The following is a 24971-nucleotide window of genomic DNA, read 5'->3' as shown; positions in this document are numbered from 1 at the left end:
CTTGGTCTTCCCAGGTCTCCCTAGTTGTGAACCGAAGCAGTTACTGTTATCTGAAGGCTCCTCCCTCCTGTTTCAAGTATCATCAGAAGACCTGCACCATTACAGAAAGGAGGATATTGCATTTTGAGAGAAAGCCTTATTTAAAAATTACTGTTATTATAGTCTTGAAATACCAATGAGACCTATTCCTAAGTTCAAATACATTTTAATAACTTCATCCTAAATTTCCTTTGTCTGAATATTAACACTGGTGTCTACATGAATTCACTATTGTATTTAGGTAATCATGTATTATCCAGAAAATGAGAACATTGGCTAGTTTCCTCTTGTGTGATATTAATAGTCACCAAATAATACCTTTGAGTTACGTGTCTCTTCTAGAAGAGTCGATTGAAAAGACGTATATCTCTGAGAATATTCTTTAACCTCCAGATTAATAGTGTACATAAGATTAAAATATCAGAGGACAAAGCAAAGTCAGCACTGTCATTAAGTCTTCATTATACTCTTATATTTTATTTCATAGTAAAACTATACACGAGACTTTTTCTATTTGTTTGGTTAAATGTCAGATACCTCAACTTATTCAGCTTTGTAATAGTCTAAGTTGTTAACACAGGGTATTGATCAGGATGCATTTCCAGAAATGTTTGAGTGAAGAGCCGCAGGCCTCGCACTGGACCAGAGTCTGCAGAGAACAGTGTCATGAAAACCCTTCCTCTCTGCTGCCAGGAGGATGCTGCTAATGTTTAAGCCTCTGCTTGTGATTGTTTTCTGTTCAGTTCTATTGATGTCTAGGCTTTCATGCTTCGTCATTTGTCATTGGAAGCATCTCAGCTTGGTCCCATTGATTGCACAGAAGTGTGTGTATTGGGAAGGTTATGGACTGTTTAGCATTAATATAATGAAAGTGAGCTTTTTCTCATTTGGAGATAAGCTTAGAAACATGTTAGTAATTTCTCATAGTAAATATTTAATGACTACTTCCTATGAGTGAGGCTCTGAGTGAGGGTCTTTGAGGATGAATGTGAGTTGGCTTCCTCCTTCAAAGAACAGGCATCTCCTAAGGGAAATAAAACTCGTACCCTTGGGATTATTTTATGCAATAGAAAAAAAAAATGTCATGATAGATATATAAATAAAATTCTGTGGCTGTTTACAGGAGGTAAATTTTTTTGTTTGGTAGGGAATGGATGGGGTACAGAATGGGCCTAACCAGAACGCTCAGTGGAGAAAGTGCTGCTGACATGGGTCTGGAAGAATGATGTGGTCACAGCTGTGGTTAAACTTAAACTTCCTTGGGTTCCAAGAAACAGCCCTTCCTTGATGTATCATATCATGCTCTTGACCTCACTCCCCTCACATGCATGTATATTTTTGTGTTCATATTTTTCGTGGTGGATGCTATAACCAAAAGGATGTATTAAGATGGTAGGATTGGTGTAGGGAAGGAATAGTATTATAGTTTAGCCTTCTCAAAATGTAATCTCCACCACCCTGCCATTCACCCACCTCAACATAAACAGAATGAATGCCCATTCTGGCCTTCTTGATCTTTATTTCATGACAAGAGATCATGTGCCCTGAATTAAAGTATTAATAGTCCATCTTCTCAGTTCACTTTCATCCTTCCTCCACTTTAAAGTTAGTGAGGATTCCTTCAAGACTTTGCCCTTTACTGGTAGCTTTTGGTATTCTTTAGGCTGAGAAAATATTTAGTGGAAAATAGGTAGAGGATGTGTGCATCAGGGGTTTCCAAAAGTCCCCATTGGTCCTTTCAATGTGAAGGAACATATAGGCTGAGTATTCCTTATCCAAAATATTTGGGAACAGAAATGTTTCGATTTAGAATTTTTCTTTTTGATTTTGGAACATATAAGTGTACATGATAAAATGTCCTAGAAACAGAACCCAAGTCGAAGTACAAAATTAGTTCATAGTTTATATACACTTTATATACATAACCTAAAGGTAAATTTGTACAGCATGTTTAATAAGTTTATGCATAAAAAAAAGCTTTGACTTGCATTTTGACTGTAATCCTTCATATGAAGTCAGATGTGAAATTTACCGCTTATGGCATCAGGTTGGCACTCAAAAAGTTTCAAATTTTGGAGCTTTTATGATGTCAGATTTATACTTTAAGGATGCTCAACCTGTGATTAGTGGATGTAATACTTTAATTATGGATAGTGCTAAACACTTACTGCGATACAATACAAAACTCTCAGAGTACCAGTTCTCCTGTTGTCATATAAACACATTTATCTCTGTGACGAGAGACTCCTAACCTCAGAGTGCAGAGTAACAGCATGCAGTCCCCCCAAGCAGGAAGGATCTGATCTTCCAGCCACTGGCTGAGACACCTCCCAAGGCAGGTGTATGATATGTTTATTCATGGTAACATTTTTGGTCAATCTTTGTGGAATGGATAGTTTACTGATAGGACAAGGTTTATTGACAGATCCCCCCCCAAATAGAAAAGCTCATTGTACCATAACAACACGGTCATTTGGATATTTTATGAATTATACGCATGAATAGGTGATAGTTCTACAACTGTCTTATAAAAGACAAAATTTCCAGATAGATGTTTATGTAGCTTTGTCTATTGTAAACAGCAGCTGAGTTAATTGATCTCCATAGTAATTAGCATGGCGAAAACCCATCTGTCTATAGAATTTAGTTGTATTCCAACCATGAAATGAAAAATAAAGCCTGATAAAAAACTTTATTTTTTTCAAATAACAAATATAAAGTAATTCAACTCACTTTCCATTTTTCTCAGAAAAATTAAATGTAGCAGCCTAGATATAAAGAGGATTCTTAGACTAACTAAATGACATCAGGTCCATTTTCCTTTTTACCATTAGCGTGGTCCGAGAACCTAGTGTCTCTGCGGGCTGTTCCTCCCTCCCTCTCTCTGTTCTGAAAGAGGTGGGACTCCCATGCCCATCGCTGTTCTATTATCATTTCCATTCCACTTACGAATATTCTGTTTACCTCAACTCATAAAGTGTGGTTAACTGCTGATGTGCTCTTGTTCACTTGTGTTGGTGAAGTACATATGTCAGTGCTGCTTATTTAGAGAACAGAAGTCTTTTTGTGGATGCCTCCAGAGTACAAGCACTAATCAGAATAACCACACACTCTGGTTTTCAGAGTCAAGGAACCAAGGTATGGTGTTGAAGAGAAAGAAGAGCATCGTTGTTTTATTTTTTTCCTTTATAAACTGTAAATGAATTTGAACTAGAATGTCCCAGGCAAGCCTGTTTTGATTTTTTTATTTTTCAGCATTCTTTTCTTTTACTCAAAACAAAACGCTATTAACTTTGAACAAAGACTTGGTTTTATTTCATGTTCTTACTTCAGTGTTTTATTTTGTTTATCTATAATTTGGGGTTGTGACAGGCATTTCATGCCTGTGGCTGAAAGACACTGGACCCAGTGTTCTAAGGATAGCTCATAAATTACCATTTACACAATGTGAAATATACTGGCATTAGATTGACATCAAAAGTGAAACCCCACTATAGTTAAATTTCCTGATACTAAAATTGAGCTCTGAGACTATTTCTTTATAGAAAATTTAAAGCAAACAGGATTGTCAGCTCCTGAATTTGCACCAAACCAGCCTGAAAAAAAAAAAAAAAAATGACAGATTCGAGTAGGAGGTGTAATTTGTGTTTGTTAGGGTGGATATGTGTGGACAGCAAACTTCACCGGCAGTTACTGCCCTGGTTCTCTGCCTTCTCTGTTGTGGTTCTAGGTTAGATTCTTCCTTTACGGTGTTGGATTTTTCATCAAAATAACTAGGATTGTTCTAGACAAAAGTATATCAACTAGAAAATAGGAATTCATACTGTTTTTAATAGGATCTAACCTAATCACTTCTTACCAAGAAGGGCAACAGATTTGTTCCTTGAAAAATATCCACTCAGTCTGCCCTGTGACCAAAAAAACAGCAGCAAGAAACAAACATCTCCACAAACTGGTTTCAAAAATTTAATCAAGGTGTGTTATTCTATCTTTGCATTAAATGACAGTATTGTATACCTGAAGTTCTGGAAAAATAATCTCTCTCTCTCTCTCTCTCTCTCACACACACACACATACATACACACACACACACACGAAGTGGGAAAGATATATAGATAAATGACATGGAAAGTCTAGTCTGGGTTTGAAGTTAGAAAAGTAGAATTCAGGTTTCCTTGATGTGTCACTTACTATCTGAATGTCCTTGGACAAAGCATTAACTTCTGTGAGCCTCATTATCCTCTTATCTAAAATGGTTATAATGACAATAATCTCTTTTCCATTGGAGTTTGGTGTAGACTTAAAGGATAATTTGAATTTTTATTGTAAATAGAAAAGCACCATACCCAAGTAAGTTTTTTTTTCCTTATATAAGTAAAAGCAATAATTAATAACCTGGAAAAGTAAAAAAGAGAAGATGGAATTTATAAATGGTAAAAGAACATATAAATTAATTTCTAGCCCTATACCAGCTGGGGTCTGGAGCTGCCCCACTGGAGAGTGCTCCCTGCTCCCTTCAAACTTGCATTCCGGATGCCATGGACAGTTTTTATCATAGCAGTCTGCAAGGTGTTCTTGGAGGTCACAGAAGGTGAACACAGGATCCCTGTCCAGAAGGTGCGTGTAGAATCAGTGAGCAGACAAAACACAGAGAAAAGACAATTGATTACTCCTAATGATGAGTGAAAAAATGCTGTGTATTAAGTCAGATTAGTATTGCTTATACTGTGTGCAACCAAGCTGTTGAGGTTAATGTAAGTATGTAAATATGATCTTTCCCATAAATCACGCTCTGGCATCACTGTTGTGGATGGTCATTTGTTAGATAGAATGATAAACATTCCATGGGGAACTTTCCTCAAAGGCTCTCCAGCACTCTGGGAGGCTGAGGCAGGAGGATCACATGAGCTCAGGAATTCAAGACCATTCTGAGCAAGAGGGAGACCCTGTCTCTACTAAACATAGAAAAAATTAGCCAGGAATGGTAGCACAGGGCTGTAGTCCCCACTACTAAGGCAGGAGGATTGCTTAAGCCCAGGAGTTTGAGGTTGCTGTAAGTTACGATGACACCATTACACTCTAAACTCAGTCTCAAAAATTTAAAAAAAAATTAAAAAAGGACAAAAGTTTCTGATGCTTTCAATGTATGGCCAAGGACCAGGCTTACTTTACAGATGGCATGGACTAGGATCAAAACGACAGATCAAATAAAGTGTAGTCTGGAAAGGCCTTGCAGAAAACAAAACGTGTAATGAGCTGAGACTAACCTCTTCTAACACAGCATTTAGCAGGGAGCAGTCAGGCAGGGATAGTGTGGTGGCTACTGCCACACTGCTGGGAGCTGTGGAAAACCCTGCTGCCCACCGTGGAGGCCAGCACTGCCCAGCACAGGCATAGACACAAACACGCAGAGCTTCAAGAGCCTCCCAGAAAGCCCAGGGGGAACCTGGCGGTCGGATGATGTGGGTGGGTTCGAGAGAAAAGGCAGAAATGAGGGAGCAGACTTAGAAAGACATTGCCTCTGTGGTCCAGAGGGTGTGTTTCACCACTTCTTCAGAAAGACAGCATTATCACTGTGATGCTGTACTTTTGTGTTTTTGTTTGTTTGTTTTTGTTTTGTTTGATACAGAATCTCACTCCATCCCCTGTCATGGCTTCACACCTCACAGCAACCTCAAACTCTCAGGCCCAAGTGATCCTCTTGTCTCAGCCTCCTGAGTAGCTGGGACTACAGGCAACTTGCTGCAATGCTGGCTAGTTTTCTGTTTTGGGTAAAGATGGGGGTCACTCTTGCTCAGGCTAGTGACACTGTACTTTCGAAGCAGACACTTGTGCTGCCCCATTTGCCCCATCTGCCTGGTCCATGTTTACCTCCCTGTAAATGCTGACAGCCTCCCATTTCCAGGGCCCCTGTGCCTGGGTCTCTCTGTCACTGGGGAGCTTGCTCAGACCTCCTCAGCTGAGAGTTTCACACCCTTACAGACAACTTGCAGTCTGTCCACGGTCTCACCTGTGCTTCCTGGGATGACCTCCCAAAGAAAGGTCACCTGCATCCACACCTTCGTTGTGGTGTCAGCCTCTGGGGAGAAGCAGACCATGACTGAAGTTGGCGGGGGTGGGAGGGACACTGTGTCGGCTTCACTCATTGCCTTCTAGAGTCGCAAGCAGTTCGTGCAGATTGTACAGAGTTCAGCCCAGTGGATTTGCCCCTCGCACCATCTGGCCGAGATCTTTGTGCCAGGATTGGGGTTCCATGTGCGTAGCTTTTAATTAATTCTACATGTTCTTTTAACAGTGTTCTCAACTACTGCTCTGCATCAAATGGTTTAGACTTAAAAGAGCTCTGCGAGTAGATCTCAAAGTTTTACATATTTGACAATTACAATATATAATTAAACTTATCAGGCAGACAGTTTGGTAAAAGTCTTAAGGGCATGAACTTTGGATTTACTCAGGTTCAATCTCCTACTTTGACACGATGAGTTCTACACAGAATTACATTTTAAAGAAGGATCTCAACGTTGATCTCCTGTCAGACACTGGAAACGTCACCTGGCATCGATTTGGAGGCTTATTTTAAAGCATCAATAGCTCATGGTACTCAGTTAAATTGGGCAGTATAACCTAAGGACATGTTCCATATTCTGCCCACACACAACTTGAGAACAGTTCCTACGAAAGATTATATGGATTTGACACTTACATTTGCAAATAGGTTATTTGTATGCACATTTTTGACACAGGCCTATGTATCTATCTCATTGTTTTGGCAATGTAGTTAGGTGTCACTTGAAGACAGGGATACCTCTGACAAATGCACTTTTAGGTGATGTCATCCTCACACAGCCCACTCAAACCCAGACTGTGCACATCACAGGGCACACTCACATAGCCTGCTGTATACCCGGACTGTGCACGTCACAGGATACACTCACATAGCCCGCTGCACACCCGGGCTGCGAACGTCACAGGGCACACTCACACAGCCCACTGCACACCCGGGCTGTGAACGTCACAGGACACACTCACACAGCCCGCTGCACACACGGACTGCCAACGTCACAGGACACACTCACACAGCCCACTACACACCCGGGCTGTGAACATCGCAGGACACACTCAGACAGCCCGCTACACACCCGGGCTGCAAACATCACAGGGCACACTCACACAGCCCACTGCACACCTGGGCTGTGAACGGCAGGACACACTCACACAGCCCGCTGCACACACGGACTGCCAACGTCACAGGACACACTCACACAGCCCACTACACACCCGGGCTTTGAACGTCACAGGACACACTCACACAGCCCACTACACACCCGGGCTGTGAACATCGCAGGACACACTCAGCCCGCTACACACCCGGGCTGTGAATGTCACAGGACACACTCACACAGCCCGCTGCACACCCGGGCTGCAAACATCACAGGGCACACTCACACAGCCCACTGCACACCTGGGCTGTGAACGGCAGGACACACTCACACAGCCCGCTGCACACACGGACTGCCAACGTCACAGGACACACTCACACAGCCCACTACACACCCGGGCTGTGAACGTCACAGGACACACTCACACAGCCCACTACACACCCGGACTGCGAAAGTCACAGGACACACTCACACAGCCTGCTGCACACCCGGGCTGTGCACGTCACAGGACACACACAACCCACTGCACACCCGGGCTGCACACGTCACAGGACACACTCACACAGCCCGCTGCACACCCGGGCTGCGCACGTCACAGGACACACACACAGCCCGCTGCACACACGGACTGCGAACGTCACAGGACACACTCACACAGCCTGCTACACACCCAGGATGTGAATGTCAGAGGACACACTCACACAGCCCACTGCACACACGGACTTAGTGGTGCAAAATTATGGGATGCCTGAGAAATTTTGTTGCATGTGTAGAATGTACAGTGATGACGTTGGATATTCGGCACGCCCACCACCCAAGTGCGGTGCATTTTTCTTAAGGATAAACATCTTCCTTGAATTTATTCCACCTGTCTTGCTATGCGTTTGTACCCTATAGGACACTTCTCACTCTCCCTCACTCCCATTTTCCCTTCCCAACCTCTGTTGTCTGTTTTTCCACTCTCTACTTCTGCGTGTCCAAATTGTTTAGTTCTCACATAGAGGTGAGAACTTGTAATATTGAATACTTGTATATATATATATATTTTTTTTTTTTTTTTTTTTTTTTTTTTGCAATTTTTGTTCGGGGCTGGGTTTGAACCCACCGCCTCTGGCATATGGGGCTGGCGCCCTACTTCTCTGAGCCACCAAGCGCCACCCTGAATATTTGTCTTTTTTGTGCTTGGTTTGTTTCACTTGAGGGGATGACTTCCACTTCCATCTATGTTGCTGCAAATGATGTGACTGTGTTCATCTTCATGTCTGAATCGCATTCCCTCAAGTGTATGCACCACAGGTGCCTTCATCCCTTCATTCATGGAGAACAGTGCGGCAGTAGACACGTGAGGGCCGGTATCCCTTTCATAAGTTGATTTCATTTCCTTTGGCTCAAAGGATCAAATAGTAATTCTGTTTTTAACTTTTTGAGACATAGCTATACCTTTTTCCATAATGGCTTTACTAGTTTACATTCCCAGCAAGAGTGTGTGTTTGTTTTTCTCTGCATCCTTGTCAACACTGTTGTTACTTTTTGTCTTTTAATAATAACCATCCTTTCTGGAGTAATGTGAGATCTCCTTGTGCTTTTGATTTGCTTTTCCCCGATGATTAAAGGTGTTGATCATTTTTTTCATGTACCTGTTGGTTTATCTTCTTTTGAGAAATGTTTATTTGTGTCCTTTGCCCTTTTTAATGGGATTTTTCTCCATTTGAATAGTGAGTCCTTTGTATGTTCTGGACATTAGTCCCTGTTGGGTCGGTAATTTAAAAACGTTTTCTAGGTTATAGAGGGGGGCAGAAAGAGGGACGGAGGGAGCGGGGTGGGGCCTTGGTGTGTGTCACACTTTATGGGGGCAAGACATGATTGCAAGAGGGACTTTACCTAACAATTGCAATCAGTGTAACCTGGCTTATTGTACCCTCAATGAATCCCCAACAATAAAAAAAAAATAATAATAATAATAAAAGAAAAAAAAAACGTTTTCTCCCATTCAACAGGTTGTCTGTTCACTCTGTTGACTAGTTTTTTACTGTGCAGCAGCATTTTGGTTTAATTAAATCCCATTTATCCATTTTGTTTCTGGTGCCTATACTTTTGAGGTCGTAGTTACCTTCTTCACCTATATTACCAAAGTTGGTAAGCCCTTCAATCAGAAATGACCTAGAAAATGTCTTGGCCTTTGTTGCCACCATGGCTGTTAATATTACAATGATAAAAACCTCATTATCCCAGGTTCTGTGTGAGAGAACATGAGGCAGAGCCCCAACAGTCCAGAGCAGGCATATAACATGGACCAAAGTGAAACTCTGTTGTTAACACCCCTGAGATTTGGCCTAGTACGGCCTCCCTTCTAACACCATTTCATGGATGTACCTAGAACAAGGGAAGAGTCCATGGAGGAGGCACATTAGTCCAGATAAAAATACTTAAAGAGATTTGTTACCAAAGGATTTGGCAAGGAAACAAAAAGCTTGTTTCATTCAAAAACACCATCCATTGTATGACCTAGTCTTGCTTTAGTAATAGCTTTGGAAGAGAAAAGAAAATCTTCATTAAAAGCATAAAGAACGCTGTAAGAAAATGATGATAGCATGCATTTATCCAGAAAAGTATAATTTTCTTATTTCATTATTCCTGTGAAAATCTAAATCCAACCTTTTTTCACTTTGAGTCTGGAAATTCTTCTAAACCACCTCTGTGCTTCAGTATCGATACATAGCTTCAAGGTAACATGTCTTTTTTTAGAACCGGTGTGTGTATCTTGATTTTTCTCAGTTTAGCACTTTTAGGACATAAAAGAATTTTAAGGACAATCACAGCATACTAAGAATTCATCTGCTTTTTCTATTTAGTTAATTGTGTCATTCTGGCTTACTGAGTTACATGTCACTAGACTTTACGTAGTTCTTTTGGAAATGACCAACTTTTGATGGTAGATCTTCAGCACCATCATAATGCATGGATTATTTACATTAATCTCATGTAACTTCAGAAATTCCTTGACCTATTCTGAGATACTTTATAATTTCTGCTTCTTTTAATTTTGTTGTCTGATATAGGCAGATTTATCTCTGTGAGCATCAACGACAAATCAAAATACAGTTTTTACCTAATATACATCTTCCCAACTTTGGTCCCATATAAAGCCCTTATTTCTTCATCTTTTACTATATTTGTATTTTATTTTTCCACATGGATCAGATTTTTAAGCATTGAGATTTTCTCAATCATCTTCTCCGTCCCATGCTCTAAACCACACATCAGCTTTATTGTATTGATTACTTCCTCTTGAATCTTACCCTGAGAAATTCCTAATACTCTGTGATCATTGAAATTAAATTCAAACTTTAAATACATAGTTTTCCTTGAGAATACTTATAAAAATGTTGGATTTTCCTATAATGTTCTCTAGAAAAAATAACTAAATCTCGTTACTTCTGGATGTGACTTTTCTCTGTATGTGCCTCTGAGCTGTGGAGGCAGTGGTGAAAGCAGATATTTTTGTCATTGTGGTGGTCCTACCCTTGATTTTGTAATTCCTTCTGTATTACCTCCCTTCCCCATGTGTCCTAACTATAAATTTTGTTATTTTTTTATATTTTTTAGATATAAAGGACAATATCATAACACAAAAAGATTACAATAAAAGAGAATTATCAGATAATTAATTAATGTGAACTACCATAGTGTGATAAAATATAGCATGGATAATTTAGATCAATCTTTATTTACCTAGATTTTACTTTTCTAATAAATAGACTAAAAACCACTTCAGGAAGGCAAATTATTTCCATCTTAATATCATCATTTCTGGATTCGTATTTTATAAGTAAAATACAAACTATTTCGAAGAAATGAAGATGATTGTTGATTAATGTACAATAACAAAACAGATTTTTGTACATGAAAACATCCAGTGAGGGAAGGAGAAATAATTATCAACATAGTGCTTTGGGTATTACTACACTCTTGGTGAGTTTCCACAAATGTTCAGAAGAACTCTATGATACCTTTTAGTTTTTTTTTTTTCTTTCTTAGTGGACTCAGATTTTTGAAGAAGAATAATTTTGAGCTCAAGAAATAATCAAGTGATTATTCTCCAAAAACAACTGTCTCCAAATTGTTACTATGAACAAGCTTGTTTATTTGACATTAACAAATTTGTGCTTTGTGCTAAAAGAAACTGTAATTAACAAAAAAAAAAGTGTGTAATTGGCAAACAACCCTCTCCTCCCCAAATCTTCATAAACACAAAGGTTTTGTATTATCCCTGAGTTCTTAGAAAAGTCTCTGCTGGAGAATTCTAAATAAATATCTGATATTTAATTAGCTTTGCTCTTGAATAGCTTAAAAGAAAGCCATAAACTGACCCCAGGTGAATGTTTTTAGAAAGCTGATGTGGGCAATTAGAAGATGGTTCACACCACAAACATGCTTTAACCTTTAACCTAAAATTCCTTAATGAGCACTGGCCTATTAGGATCCCAGGAGGAATTTAGTTTCTTGATTGCAACCTCCCCTGCTTCAGCAAACATGGAGGGGAAAATGAAAAGCTTTCACAATGGTTTTTAAACTTGCATTGTGAAAGTCTACTTTTCACAGAGAAAAGGGAAATTATTAATTAAATTCAATTTAACCCCAATTGTGTACTTTAGGTTCTATTCTACAAATTGACTTGTTCATTTTTAAATCAGGAACTTCCTGCCCTGCACTCCTTGTAACCTGCTTCTCTCCCACGTTCCTTTTTTGCCTCTTCAAAAAAACGCAGCAGGGTGTCTCACCCATTAAGGTGCTGTTTTGTTTGCATCCTAGGACACTTTTCTAATGTGAAGACATTATTTGAGGTGGTTGAGTAGTGGTAACAATAATACTACTGAATTTTGATTCATGTTGCTGACCTTGCGATTCTGAATTAAATGTTTGCACAGGATGAGAACTCATGGGATCTGCTCAGTCACCTGATTATAGATATCCTTGCATCGATCTGAGAGCCTAACAGCAAACTCTCCTACTTCTATTCCAGCCTTGTTTTTCTCTTGTTTCTGGCTGACGGCTTTGAGACTTTACCTCTTTCATGTTTACATAAATGGAGCTGGAACATATTCTTCTTAGTAAAGTGTCTCAAGAATGGAAGAAAAAGTACCCAATGTACTCACCCTTATTATGAAACTAATGTAGGACCTTCACATGAAAGCTATAACCCAGTTACAACCTAAGAATAGGGAGAAGGGGGAAAGGGAGGGGAGGGAGGTGGAGGGAGGGGGATTAATGGGATTTCACCTGCAGTGCATCTTACAAGGGTATATGTGAATCCTAGTAAATGTGGAATGTAAAGGTCTTAACAAAATAACTAAGAAAATGCCATGAAAGCTATGTTAACTAGTGTGACGAAAATGTGTCAAACGGTCTATGAACCAAGTGTATGGTGCCCATGATCATACTAATGTACACAGCTATGATTTAATAAAAAATAATAAAAGAAAAAGTGCACTAGGCTGGCTATGGTGCATCTGGTAGATTGTTTGATGGGAATAAGACAGGAAAAGTTATCACTTCAGATTCATATCTAAACCAGATGGGAAGCAGGGTCATTTCAGTGGAACTCTGCCAAAATTAATCTTTTAATGTTCATGCTAAATGTGCTCTTGCAAATGTCAAAGCCCTTGGCTACATTAATATTGAATTTCTTAGAAACAAAATATTTGGGACATTTTACAACTTTATTTCTGATAAAATTGGCTTTTATTTGTTATCCTCATAACATCTCTGAGTTTTGTAATAATTCTAGATGTGCATTATTTCCAATAATGATTCATCCAGTATGTATTTAACAGATAGATTTCAAGCGTCTCCATGTGCCCAGGCTGGCGAGGCACTGGAGTTTTGTTGATGAGCTAGATGTAGTCCATTTAATATTCTTCAACATCATTTTTTTTTTTTACTTTCCCATGAAACTTTCAAACTTTCAAAGGAATTGCAAAGTACCTTTGAGTATCTTCAAAGCCTCAGAGATAAGTCTTTACTTAGTTATAAAGACAGCAGAAGATAGAATATATTGTTTCTAGAAGAAAAAAATTATTTCAGTTCCATGATAATATGTTCAACACAAATGAATGTGCTAAGTGGATAATTAGGTGCCTAGGATACTTTGCTACTTAATGAGAAATAAAGAATAAACAGTATGTGTTTGAAAAACTTATTGAACTTATGCATTAGTATACTCTTAGTTTAGAGATAGCACACAACTTTATATAGTATCATCTTTAAATGGAAAAGGTATCTGACCGCTTATTGCAGTGGAGATTTGGGACTTTAAATTTCACTGTCTCATCACTGTTTCATTTGACCATGGTAGTTATGGTCAAATCACTATCAATTCTGTCCACTTAAAAGGAAACTGTCGAAGTGTGTTGTCATTTTGGACCTGAAAAAAATAATAAGTGCCACGTTATCCAGCCCCCTAAAGTATTGGAAAACAGAAGCCGGAAAGATGACATGTCCGTATAGTGCTGGGGAAAGTTACCAGGCCTGGAACAAGGCAGAGCTGAATTCAAGGCTCAGTTCTTAACAAATACCAGGCTTCCATTCGTCTGTCTTGCAACAAATCATTTTAACTTTTCTGTGTTGGGTTTGATTTTCTGTTAAAGTAACAAAAAAAATCGTTTTTATAGAAAAACAGAATAAAAGAAATGATATTTACTTTCTATAATTGTCAAGTTATTTTTATGATGAACTTACCACATGGATGCTCATAAACTGTAACGCACCCCCAGGAATCATGCTCTGTGACTACAGTCGGAGTGGAGCTATGTGGTCCAGGCACCGCCTGGCTGCACTTGGCATGAGCTGTATTGCTCAGACATTGTAGGATCGTGAAACAACATTTTAATCATGATATTTTGTAATAGGTCCCTTTGCAAATTGGGAATTGCCTGACTCAATGATTCTGTCTTGCTTTCAGCGTGTAGCTGAAGAATACAGGTTTTACAGCTGTCAGTCGCGCCACTGGCTTCTAGCTGTCTATGGAGACAGTGGCACATGGGCATGTCTGGTCTCTGCCGCTGAGTTTGGAGAGATGGCACAGCCTGCAGCTGTATAACTGTTCCTATGGAATCATGGATCAAGCATTTTAATCCTTACTTCCAAAATTCAATATTTTCTTTTTTCTCTTTTTTTAATTTTTATTAAATCATAGCTGTATATATTTATGAGCTACAATGTGATGACTTGATATATGACGTGGAATGCTTAAATCAAACCGATTGACATAAGCATCACCTCACTCCCTTGCATTGTGCACAGTAGGTGAGATCGCACCAAGTGCCCTCCCTCCACTCACTCTCCCTGCTCCTCTCTCCTCTCCCTGTGCTCCACTCCTTCTTTCTGGACTGGATTTGTGTTTTATCATTCATAGGAATGTGTAAGTGATTATATATGGGTTTCATAACAGTATTGACTACATTAGATACTTTTTTTCCATTCCTGAGATACTTTACTAAGAAGAATATGTTTCTTTTGTGCCTTAGTTTGTCAGGGATAATATTAGATCTACAAAGAACTACAAAGAACTAATTTATTACCATTATTTGTAGTCGCATTTTTTTCCTTAAGAATTATTATATAATTCCTTTACTAGGTTTATACCCAGAAGACCAAAAATTACAATATAACAAAGATATCTGTACCAGAATGTTTATTGCAGCCCAATTCATAATTGCTAAGTCATGGAAGAAGCCCAAGTGCCCATCGACCCACGAATGGACTAGCAAATTGTGGTACATGTACACCATGGAATATTATTCAGCCTTAAAGAAAGATGGAGACTTTACCTCTTTCATGTTTACATGGATGGAGCTGGAACATATTCTTCTTAGCAAAGTATCTCAGGAATGGAAGAAAAAGTATCCAATGTACTCAGCCCTACTATGAAGCTAAATTATAGCTTTCACATGAAGGCTATAACCCAACTATAGCACAAGACTGAGGAAAGGCCAAGGAAGGGGAAGGGAAGGGGGAGGTTAGGGTGGAAGGAGGGTAATAGGTGGGGCCTCACCTACAGTGCATCTTAGAATGGGTACAGGCAAAACTTACTAAAGGCAGAACACAAATGTCTACATACAAATAACTAAGAAAATGCCATGAAGGCTACGTTGAACAGTTTGATGAGAATATTTCAGATTGTATATGAAACCAGTACATTGTACCCCTTGATTGCACTAATGTACACAGCTATGATTTAACAATAAAAAAAAGAATTATTATATGTGAAGATGGATTATCAAACACAGCTATTTGGCCTAGTGGTGACTTCTGCCTGAATGAGGAAAGCTGGATAAGGAGTGAGGCCCAGATGCCAACTGTCAAAGGAGTGTGGAGGGCACCTCTTTCCATAGGACATTACGTACCAGATCGATGTCCTGGAGGGTTCCAAGGTCAGTGATAGGACAGTGACCAAGACAGATGATCAGTCAAGCAGATGAGATTAAAAAACAGACACGAGTTACAGACTCAAAGCAAGGAGGTAGAGGACCCAGGGAAGTTGAGAGTAGGAAGCAGAATACTAGAATATGTGAGATGGTCAGTGATTCTCAGACTTTAGGACCCATCAGAATCACCTGAAGGGCTCCACCCCCCCCCCAGCACATCTGCTTCTGTTGGTCTGAGAATTTGCATCTCTTAACAAGCTCCAAAGGGATGTCAGTGGTGCTTGTCTGGGGACCACACTTTGAGAACTATTCATCTACATCAGCGGTTCTCAACCTGTGGGTCGTGACCCCTTTGGACTGTATTAAAGGCATACAGCATTAGGAAGGTTGAGAACCACTGATTCTTGATGAATTCCAGAGATAAGTGATCTTCCCTAAAGTGAGTTTTCTTGAGCTGCTCAGAAACATGGCCAAGTAAGCTGAGTTTGTTACGTAAAATAGTACATTTTACCATTTTTGCCCTCATTTTAATTGGATTTTCTTTTAAAGTCAAATGCCTAGTTTGGAGTTTATGAGAATGCAAACTTCCTTCTATATTAAAATGCAAAATAAGAATTTATATTCTTGCTATTAAATATGCAGAGAAATTATTCCCTATGAAATTTGGTTTATTTGATTTTTTTATAGTTTAACAGCTGATGCAGTGTTCTGGTTAAACCTGTATATTCTGAAAGTAGATTGCCTAGGGTCAAATCTTCATTCCACCCACCAGTAGTTTTGTGCCTTGAGGTCACAAATTCCTCAGGTTCCCAGAACTTCTTTTGGGCTTTTTTTTTTTTTTGACAGAGCCTCAAGCTGTCTCCCTGGTATAGTGCTGTGGCATCACAGCTCACAACTCCTGCGCTCAAGTGATTCTCCTAACTCCGCCTCCCAAGTAGCTGGGACTACAGGTACCTGCCACAATGCCTGGCTAGTTCAGAACTTCTTTTGTAAAGTGGAGATACTATCAATTGCAAAGGGTTGTTTTGAAGATTAAATGAAGCAGTGGGTTTAAACCATTTATTGGAGTACCTGGCAAAGAGTAATTGCTCCGTAAATGTTAGCCATTACTGGAACACCAAAGTAAAGGCCTTTGTTTAGGAACTTGACTTTGTGTATAAGACTTTGATGGTTAGCTCAGGTTTAACCTGATAAGTTGTCCTCTGTATCTATAATTCATTATAACTCCTCTACTAAGAATAGCCCTCAGTTGGCATGAAGTTATAAATTATATGTAAACAATACGATTCATAAGTCACAAATAGCAAAGAATCTAATATTGCCTCTAGCAAATTTCAGGCTAAGAAAGATGCCTTCTCTGTAGTGCAGTGGTTCAGAGCAGTAACTCCAGACTCAGTCGCCTGAGTTTGTATGCTGACCTCTCTCTTCAGTAGCTCTGTGACCTCGAGCAAATTATTTGACCTCTCTGATTCCCAGAATCATCTTCTGCCAATAGTAGTCATAATACCACCTATCCCAGAAAGTTGCCGTCAATATATACAACCACACATATACATACTATGCACACTCACACAGGAGGTCACATATATAAAGTGATCGGACAAATGAAACACGCAGAGGCCTTAGAGCAATGCCAGGCACCCAGGAAGCACTGCAGAGGTGTTTGCTGTTATTCGTGTGCAGTTTGGGTGTGCGTATCTTCTGTTGTTATTCATGTGTGGTTTGTGTGTGCGTATCTTCTGCATTTATTCATGTGTGGTTTGTGTGTGTGTATCTTCTGTTGTTATTCGTGTGCGGTTTGTGTGTGCGTATCTTCTGCGTTTATTCGTGTGCAGTTTGTGTGTGCGTATCGTCTGCGTTTATTCGTGTGCGGTTTGTGTGTGTGTATCTTCTGTGTTTATTCATGTGCGGTTTGTGTGTGCGTATCTTCTGTTGTTATTCATGTGCGGTTTGTGTGTGCGTATCTTCTGCGTTTATTCGTGTGCAGTTTGTGTGTGCATATCTTCTGCGTTTAATCGTGTGCAGTTTGTGTGTGCGTATCTTCTGCGTTTATTCATGTGCGGTTTGTGTGTGCGTATCTTCTGCGTTTATTCGTGTGCGGTTTGTGTGTGCGTATCTTCTGTTGTTATTCGTGTGCAGTTTGTGTGTGCATATCTTCTGCGTTTATTCGTGTTCGGTTTGTGTGTGCGTATCTTCTGCGTTTATTCGTGTGCAGTTTGTGTGTGCGTATCTTCTGTTGTTATTCGTGTGCAGTTTGTGTGTGCGTATCTTCTGCATTTATTCGTGTGCAGTTTGTGTGTGCGTATCTTCTGTTGTTATTCGTGTGCAGTTTGTGTGTGCGTATCTTCTGTTTTTATTCATATGCAGTTTGTGTGTTCGTATATCTGTTTTTAAGGGAAAAGAAATTAGAAACATTGTATTTTTTCCCCTGCTAGTTCAATATTCTACAGCATAGGCTTCCAGTAAATTTGTGGGAATTGATGCATAACTTCCTCCCGCCTACCTGTAAGACACTAAATCCACAGATGTCCAAGTCCCTTAAGTAAAACGATGTAATGTTTGCATATAACTTACACATATCCTACCATACACTTTAAATGATTTCTTAGATTACTTATAATACCTAATGCAATGTTGTTCCATACTGCTTAGCGAATAATGACAAGAAAAATGTCTGTACATGCTCAGTACAGACAAAACTAAAATATTTTTTCAAGAAAAAATATTTTAGATCTACTGTTGGAATCCACAGATGCGGAACCCTTGGAGGGCCTGTTGTACTGGCTTAATCAAACTACATAAGAAACACCCCTCTCCCGCTATAACCTTCTTAAATATGTACAATTGGCATTTCATTTATAAACAGAGTTATACCTTTTTTCTTATTTAAAATTTCATTTTTAATTAGCAACCATATCAGTATTCAACAAGGGCAGAGACTCAAAAAACAGGTGTTTTTTTCTTAATTCATCAGGCTAGAGCAGAGTTTAAGCCACCTTGGAACCTCTCCAGCTCTAGCCACAACCTAATCTCTGCGCCCAGGCCTCCGTCACCTTGGCCGAAAGATGGCTTTACTTCCTCTGAGGACATAGCTAGAGGGAGGGCACTCAGGGCTTCCTCAAGTTTGAGAATCCCTCACTCCTGCCACTCAGTGCCACTTAGCCAAAGTGGACCAAGTGGAACATTCACTTGGTCTGGAGCTTACACAAGTAGGAGCCATAAACCATGAGCTTGGTGAGGTCTGAAGATCCCAGTGCTTTCAGCTGGCGCATGGCCTCGCTCACCTACTCTGTGTAAGGATCTGAGATCTATCTGGGCCTGGAACACCTCTGCATCTTTCAGATCTTCCAGAACTTTCACCCATGGTGGGCTACCTTTACTTTCTGGAAGCATCTCATCTTGGGACCTTTAAGATGATCTAAACGTTAATGATGTTATAGAAAAAAAAAGAGGTCCTGTGTGTACTTACAAACATTTGTGAAAGTGTACTTTTAAAGGACATGGTTGACTCTGTCATTGCCACGTTCTGTGGTTTTTCCTTTGCTTGTTGCTCCCTGGTGGTCTTTGCACTTGACATCACTGCTGTGCCCTTGACATCATCCTTTCACAGGCAGCCTGATGCAGACAGGCTTCCCTTGCAGCCAGGGCTTCCTGGGCCTCCCTGGACATGTCTGCCAGTACCAAGCGTCACCTTTGCTCCTCTGAAAGCGTCCTTGGAGGGCTCACTGATTCCCAAGGCCTTCTCTTCCCAGTCTAAGTTAAGGGCTCACATTTGATGTATTCTCCCAGCTCAGCTCTAGCCCCACACCTGCTAACATTTCCACCTGAATTCTAAAAAAAAGAATTTCCCTCACATCACTCCCAAGTATCAGTAATAGCAAACTGAGCCCATGCTGGGCTTAGCCTGTTGTTACTACTTCTAACCCATCTCTCTATATCCCTTTCTTAAAAAAAACAAATAAATAAATAAATTCAAATTAATGTGAGAGTACAAATGTTTAGGTTACATTGTTTTCAATTCTAAGGTAAAGTTCAAGTTGCACTTGAGCCCTTCACCCAGGGGTCATGCTGAACACCCACATTGTGCACATCAGGTGAGACCCCCAGGAATCGCCCTCCCTCCTGCCCCTTCCCTCCTCCTCCTCTGCCCTCTCCCTCGCTAGACTTTGTGTTTTATCTTTCCTATGGGAGCTCAGTTGTTTATATATTGGTACATTGGATACTTATTTTCCATTCTTGAGTTACTTCCCTAAGAAAGATCTGTTCGTCTCCACTCATCGTGGCTGAACAGTGACAGTTCCATGGTGACATATGCCACAGCTGGATCCAGTCATGGATCAATGGGCACGTAGGTTGCTTCCATGACTTGGCAATTGTGAATTGAGCTGCAGTGAACATTCTGGTGCATATGTCCTTGTGGTAAAATGATTTTTGTTCTTCTGGGTAGATACCTAGTAATGGGATTATGGGATCAAATGGAAGGCCAACTTTTAGTTCTTTAAAAATTCTTCGTACTTCTTTGCATGAGGATCATGTTAGTTTGAGATCACTCCACATATCTGATGAATGATAGGAAGGATCTTTATAAACAGAATCATAAAACCCTGAGAAAAGAAATAACAGAAGATGTTAATAAATGGAAGAACATGCCATGCTCGTTGCTGGGAGGAATCAACATTGTTGCAGATCGCTTTGCAAATTTAATGCAAGCCCCATCAAAACCCATGTGTCATACTTGGATGAACTTGAAAAAATAATATTTCATTTCACATGGAACCAGATAAAAACCCAAATAGCCAATCAAATTTTCAGAAATAAAAACAAATCTAGAAGCATCACGTTACCAGATTTCGGGTTATACTACAAGTCTACAGTGATCAAAACATCAAAACAGCATGGGACTGACAGAAAAATAGAAACATAGATTTATGGAATACAATAGAGAATCTAGAGATGAACCCAGCCCTGTATCACCACTGATCTTTGATAAACCAAACAAAAGCACACACTGGAGACAAGGAGAGAACTGGTTTGCCATATGTACAAGACTGAAAATGGACCTCTCACCACTGACAAAAATTGACTCTCACTGGATAAAAGATTTAAATTTAAGACACAAAACAGTAAAAATTGTAGAAGAGAGTATGAGGAAAACGCTTGATAAAATAGACCCCTTTCTTAAAATTCCTTTTGATCATTCTCCCCTGATGTGGTGTCACCGCTACCTACCTTTGTAGGCCAGAACCTTGTCACACTCAAAACTACCTCCTAGGAGACATTGCCACTGCAAGAACACACCGTCCCTTCTACAGCTTTCCTGTTTCCACACACGTCAAGTGCAGACACTTCTGCCTGGCTTTCTAATATTTTTGTAGTTTGACATTAAAGCCTGTAGGCCCATATCACTTGGACTGTGCTATAGGAAGGCTTCTTCTCTGGATCCCAGAAACACACCTGAGTTTCTCCACACTAGACCATGAAGCTCTGAGCAACCACCACTATTATGCTGAGCATCTGATGTTCCTTGTGACTGTCCACACTTGTGCAAGATGTTTCAACTTTATTTTCAGGATATCTAAAGACATAAACCTTTCTTGAAACATTTTAAAATTATATTAAGATGTTACAGAGCATCTGAAACAGTAAAGAAAGAACACATAAAACCACTGACTATCACTCCCAGAGGAGAGTTGTCATTGTTGTTTGGCAGGCCTGGGCTGGGTTCAAACCCGCCAGCTCCGGTTTATGTGGCTGGCGCCCCAGGTGCTGAGCTACAGGCTCCAGCCAGCCTTTCTTACTCTGGAAAGCTTTAACAAGCACCCTCAGCAGCCCTACCCTGTAGTGGTTCCCATCAGCAAGCTTAGCCCCCCTTCCCAGGCCTTAATATAAACCCTCTGCAGGGGACACCAACAGACTACAGCTGCAGATCTGTTCATGATGGGTCTGAAGGGCCAAAATCTAAAATTCAAAGGACTCTGGATATTGGGAGACATGAAAAGGGGATCCCCTATGCAAACTACCCAGAGTTAGGCCAAATTTCATAGATTAAGGGCACAGTCTTTATAAAACTGCACTTATTTCAGACACAGCTGCAAGTTTGGGGGGCGTCAGGCCACCTGCACTTCTGACCAACTCATACAACTTCAGGGGTCCCCATAAGCCCCTCAAGTTTGATAATTTGCTGAAACAACTCACAGAACTCAGGAAAGCACTTTACTTACAACTGAAGTTTTACTATTGGACCAGCCAAATAAAGAGACACCTAGGGTGAGGTCTGGGAGAGTCCCCAGCATGAAGCTTCTGTGTCCCCAGGACCTCTTCCTTCTTGGTTCATCACCCAGGAAGCTTCCCACATCTTGGTGTCCAGAGTTTTTATTGTTGTTTCACTGTGCAAACGTGATTGATTGAATCCTTTTCCACATGACTAGACTCAATCTCCAATCTCACTTCCCAAACCTCCCTAGGAGGTTGGGAGGAAAGTCAGGCTGATGGCATGGGGCTCAAAGCCCTAAACCTTTAATCACATAATCAGTCTTTCTGGCATAGCCAGTCCCCATCCTGAAACTATCTGTGGGCCCATAGAGAATCACCACATTGACATAAAATTTTGTGTGTTCCCAGGGACCCACCATGAATGATAAAGACATTTCTATCACTTTGGAAATGTCAAGGTTTGGAAGCTCCAGCCCAAGCTCCAGGACAAAGCCAGATAAATGCTTTATCATTCAACATAAAGAAAATGGAATAAGAATCAGACCTATATTAAGTCTGAGAAAACCAGGGCAAAAAAATAAAAATTATGATTTTTTGTAGTGGAAGAACATGGGGGAAGGATGAAGTATTTGAAATTGTTTGATGATTTTTTTCTTTTTCTTTTTTTAAACAGTCTGACCATGTCACCCTGGTAGAGTGCTCTGGCATCATAACTCACAGCAACCTCAAACTCTTAGGCTTAAGCAATTCTCTCCCTCAGCCTCCCGAGTAACTGGGACTACAGATGCCCGCCACAACCCCAGCTATTTTTAGAGACAAGGTCTCGCTCTGACTCAGGCTAGTCTTGAACCTGTGAGCTCAGGCGAACCACTGGCCTTGGCCTCCTAGAGTGCTGGGATTATAGGCGAGAGCCACCATCACCTGTTTGCTGATTTTAACTGCCATCTGAATGAACCTAAGTTCTGAAGTAATTGTTACTTTTCACTTGCAAAGAATGATGTTAATAGAGTACCCAAAGTACAAAGTATATCCAGTCTAGATTTGTGAAGAGTTTGGGGAGGGTGGGAAAAGAAATACATGTTGTTTATGTAGTCAGAAAGCTACCCACAGGAAAATACTCTTTGAATATGAAATAAATGGTCATTAGACATAATGAGTGTCTTTTCACTTTTCACTCATTCATTCATTCTGCAGTATTTATTAAGCAGCTCATATGCTAGCCACTGGACAATACTGTTAGACTGTCAGTGTAATAAATAATATCTGTTATTTGCAATTAATTGAAAAGGGGAAGAATGAACTACTTGAAACTATTTGCTGATTTAAATTGCAATCTAAATGAACCTGCATTCTAGGATAATTGTTAGTTTTTGCTAGTCAAGAATGACATTAAAAGAGCCCCAGTATATGAAGTAGTTGACATCAAGTCTAGATTTGCAAAGAATCTGGGGAACTGAAAAATAATAGGAGAGATACATGTTGTTTGCTTGACCAGCAGGCTGCCATCTGGCGTTAATGTTTTTAAGAAAAATCAAGAAGTGTTTTGAAATGTGATGTGTTATAAACTGTTCTTTTTATTGCATTTTTTTTGTACTTTTCTGTAATTGGAGCAACATACTAATTTCTACAAGTTGTGATTACTAACAGAGAGCAATCACCTCACAGACTTATACCGAAGAGACGAGACCGTCCAGGTGATAGGAAGCGGCCACGTGCAGAGTCCGCGCTTCCCCAACAGCTATCCCAGGAACCTGTTCCTGACCTGGCGGCTCCACTCCCAGGAGAAAACGAGGATACAGCTTGCATTTGACAACCAGTTTGGATTGGAGGAAGCAGAAAATGATATCTGTAGGTGAGAAAACACCCATTTTAGAGTCCTATTCCACGGTGGAAAAAAAGTGAATTTAAAGCATCACGTCTAAAGTTCCCTTTAGACCTCCCTGAAATGTGTCACTTCTTGAAAAAGCCTGATGTCAACCCTGCTAGACAATGTAACATAGACTGCTGGTAACTGCCAGGATGCAGGACTCCCAGAGAAGGGTGGAGTCTGGCCGTCTTCTCCAGGCACAGGGAGAACACGTAGGTGCATCCAGCTCCCGGGTCCACCTGCAGCTGTCTCAGATGGCCCTGGTCAAAGCCTGCCTTAGGCTTAGGGAACCTCAGCCCCTGCATGGCTCCAGTTGACTCTGGCCATTATAACTGTAACGATCTCCATCAGCACTGGGAGATGGTGGATGGGGACTCTCAGGGCCTGACCCTGAACACAGAGTTTTAAGCCACAGGTGCACCTGGGCTCGCACCCACGGTTCGTGTGCTTCTTAGTAGGGCCTATTTCCTGCAGTGCCTGGTTCAGGAGCAGATGAAAGCCATGCCTCAAAATCTTCTCCCTCCCTAGCATATTTCTCAGAGAAAGCCTGGGCTGTTGTTCTTTGGTTCTTTGAATTTTCGGCTCCCAGCATTTTACTCCCTAATTAGCATGGATGAGACGTAGCCAGGATTTTTTTTTCCTTTTTGTACTTTACTGCACACATTTGTTCTGCATTGCCAATGAACTAGTGAACTGCTAAATCCTTTCAGCAGGTTTATTTTCCTTTGAATAATAAAAAGAGGTGCCTTGAATTTGGTTGTCCTTTGCTGTATGTTTATTAAGCTGACAGCTTTTATGATGTTGCTATTTTTCTGAGAATAACAGCAGTGACGATTACTCTCTAGGACCATCGAGGGTAATGTATGCCAGAAAGCAGAGATGAGTACACATAGAAAGGGCCAGTTAATATTTACGAAGAGAATAAACTGATGCTGATCTTACATCTTTTCAACCTTGAAAAAGAGAACTAATTTTCTGTGCTGCAAAAAACTAAACCATGGAAAATATACTCCACTATTAAAAGATTTTTAAAGGTGCTGATATGAAAGGTACCATGATCTGTTTCTACCCATAAAGCACAGGGAGTCTCTTTCCTATCCATCCTAGTCTCCAGCACCAACTGTGTCTTTCAATTCAATTATAACCCTGCCGATCTGGAGCTAGTGTCAGGCCGTATAAGCTAAGGGTTTCCACAAGACAGCCTCCACGCTTGATGCTGGTCACGGTTCCAGGCTACCATACCACTGGCTGACCAGCTACAAATCA

The 24971-nt window shown here is 40.4% G+C and overlaps 1 protein-coding gene across 2 annotated transcripts in view; it reads left to right on the top strand.

The window, feature by feature from the left end:
• The window catches only part of PDGFD (platelet derived growth factor D), a 271148-nt gene that overhangs the window by 154994 nt on the left and 91183 nt on the right, over positions 1–24971 (top strand). Inside the window, exon 2 of one of the 2 annotated variants that reach the window (XM_053595482.1) lies at positions 23486–23690. In XM_053595482.1, the coding sequence (XP_053451457.1) occupies positions 23486–23690 (205 nt within the window). The remainder of the gene's footprint in view (positions 1–23485; positions 23691–24971) is intronic. The other variant, XM_053595483.1, reaches the window with a different exon arrangement.

The sequence above is a fragment of the Nycticebus coucang genome, chromosome 6 (genome assembly GCF_027406575.1).
Source record: "Nycticebus coucang isolate mNycCou1 chromosome 6, mNycCou1.pri, whole genome shotgun sequence".
In the NCBI taxonomy this organism is placed as follows: domain Eukaryota; kingdom Metazoa; phylum Chordata; class Mammalia; order Primates; family Lorisidae; genus Nycticebus; species Nycticebus coucang.
This window is presented reverse-complemented; position numbering and strand designations above follow the sequence as displayed.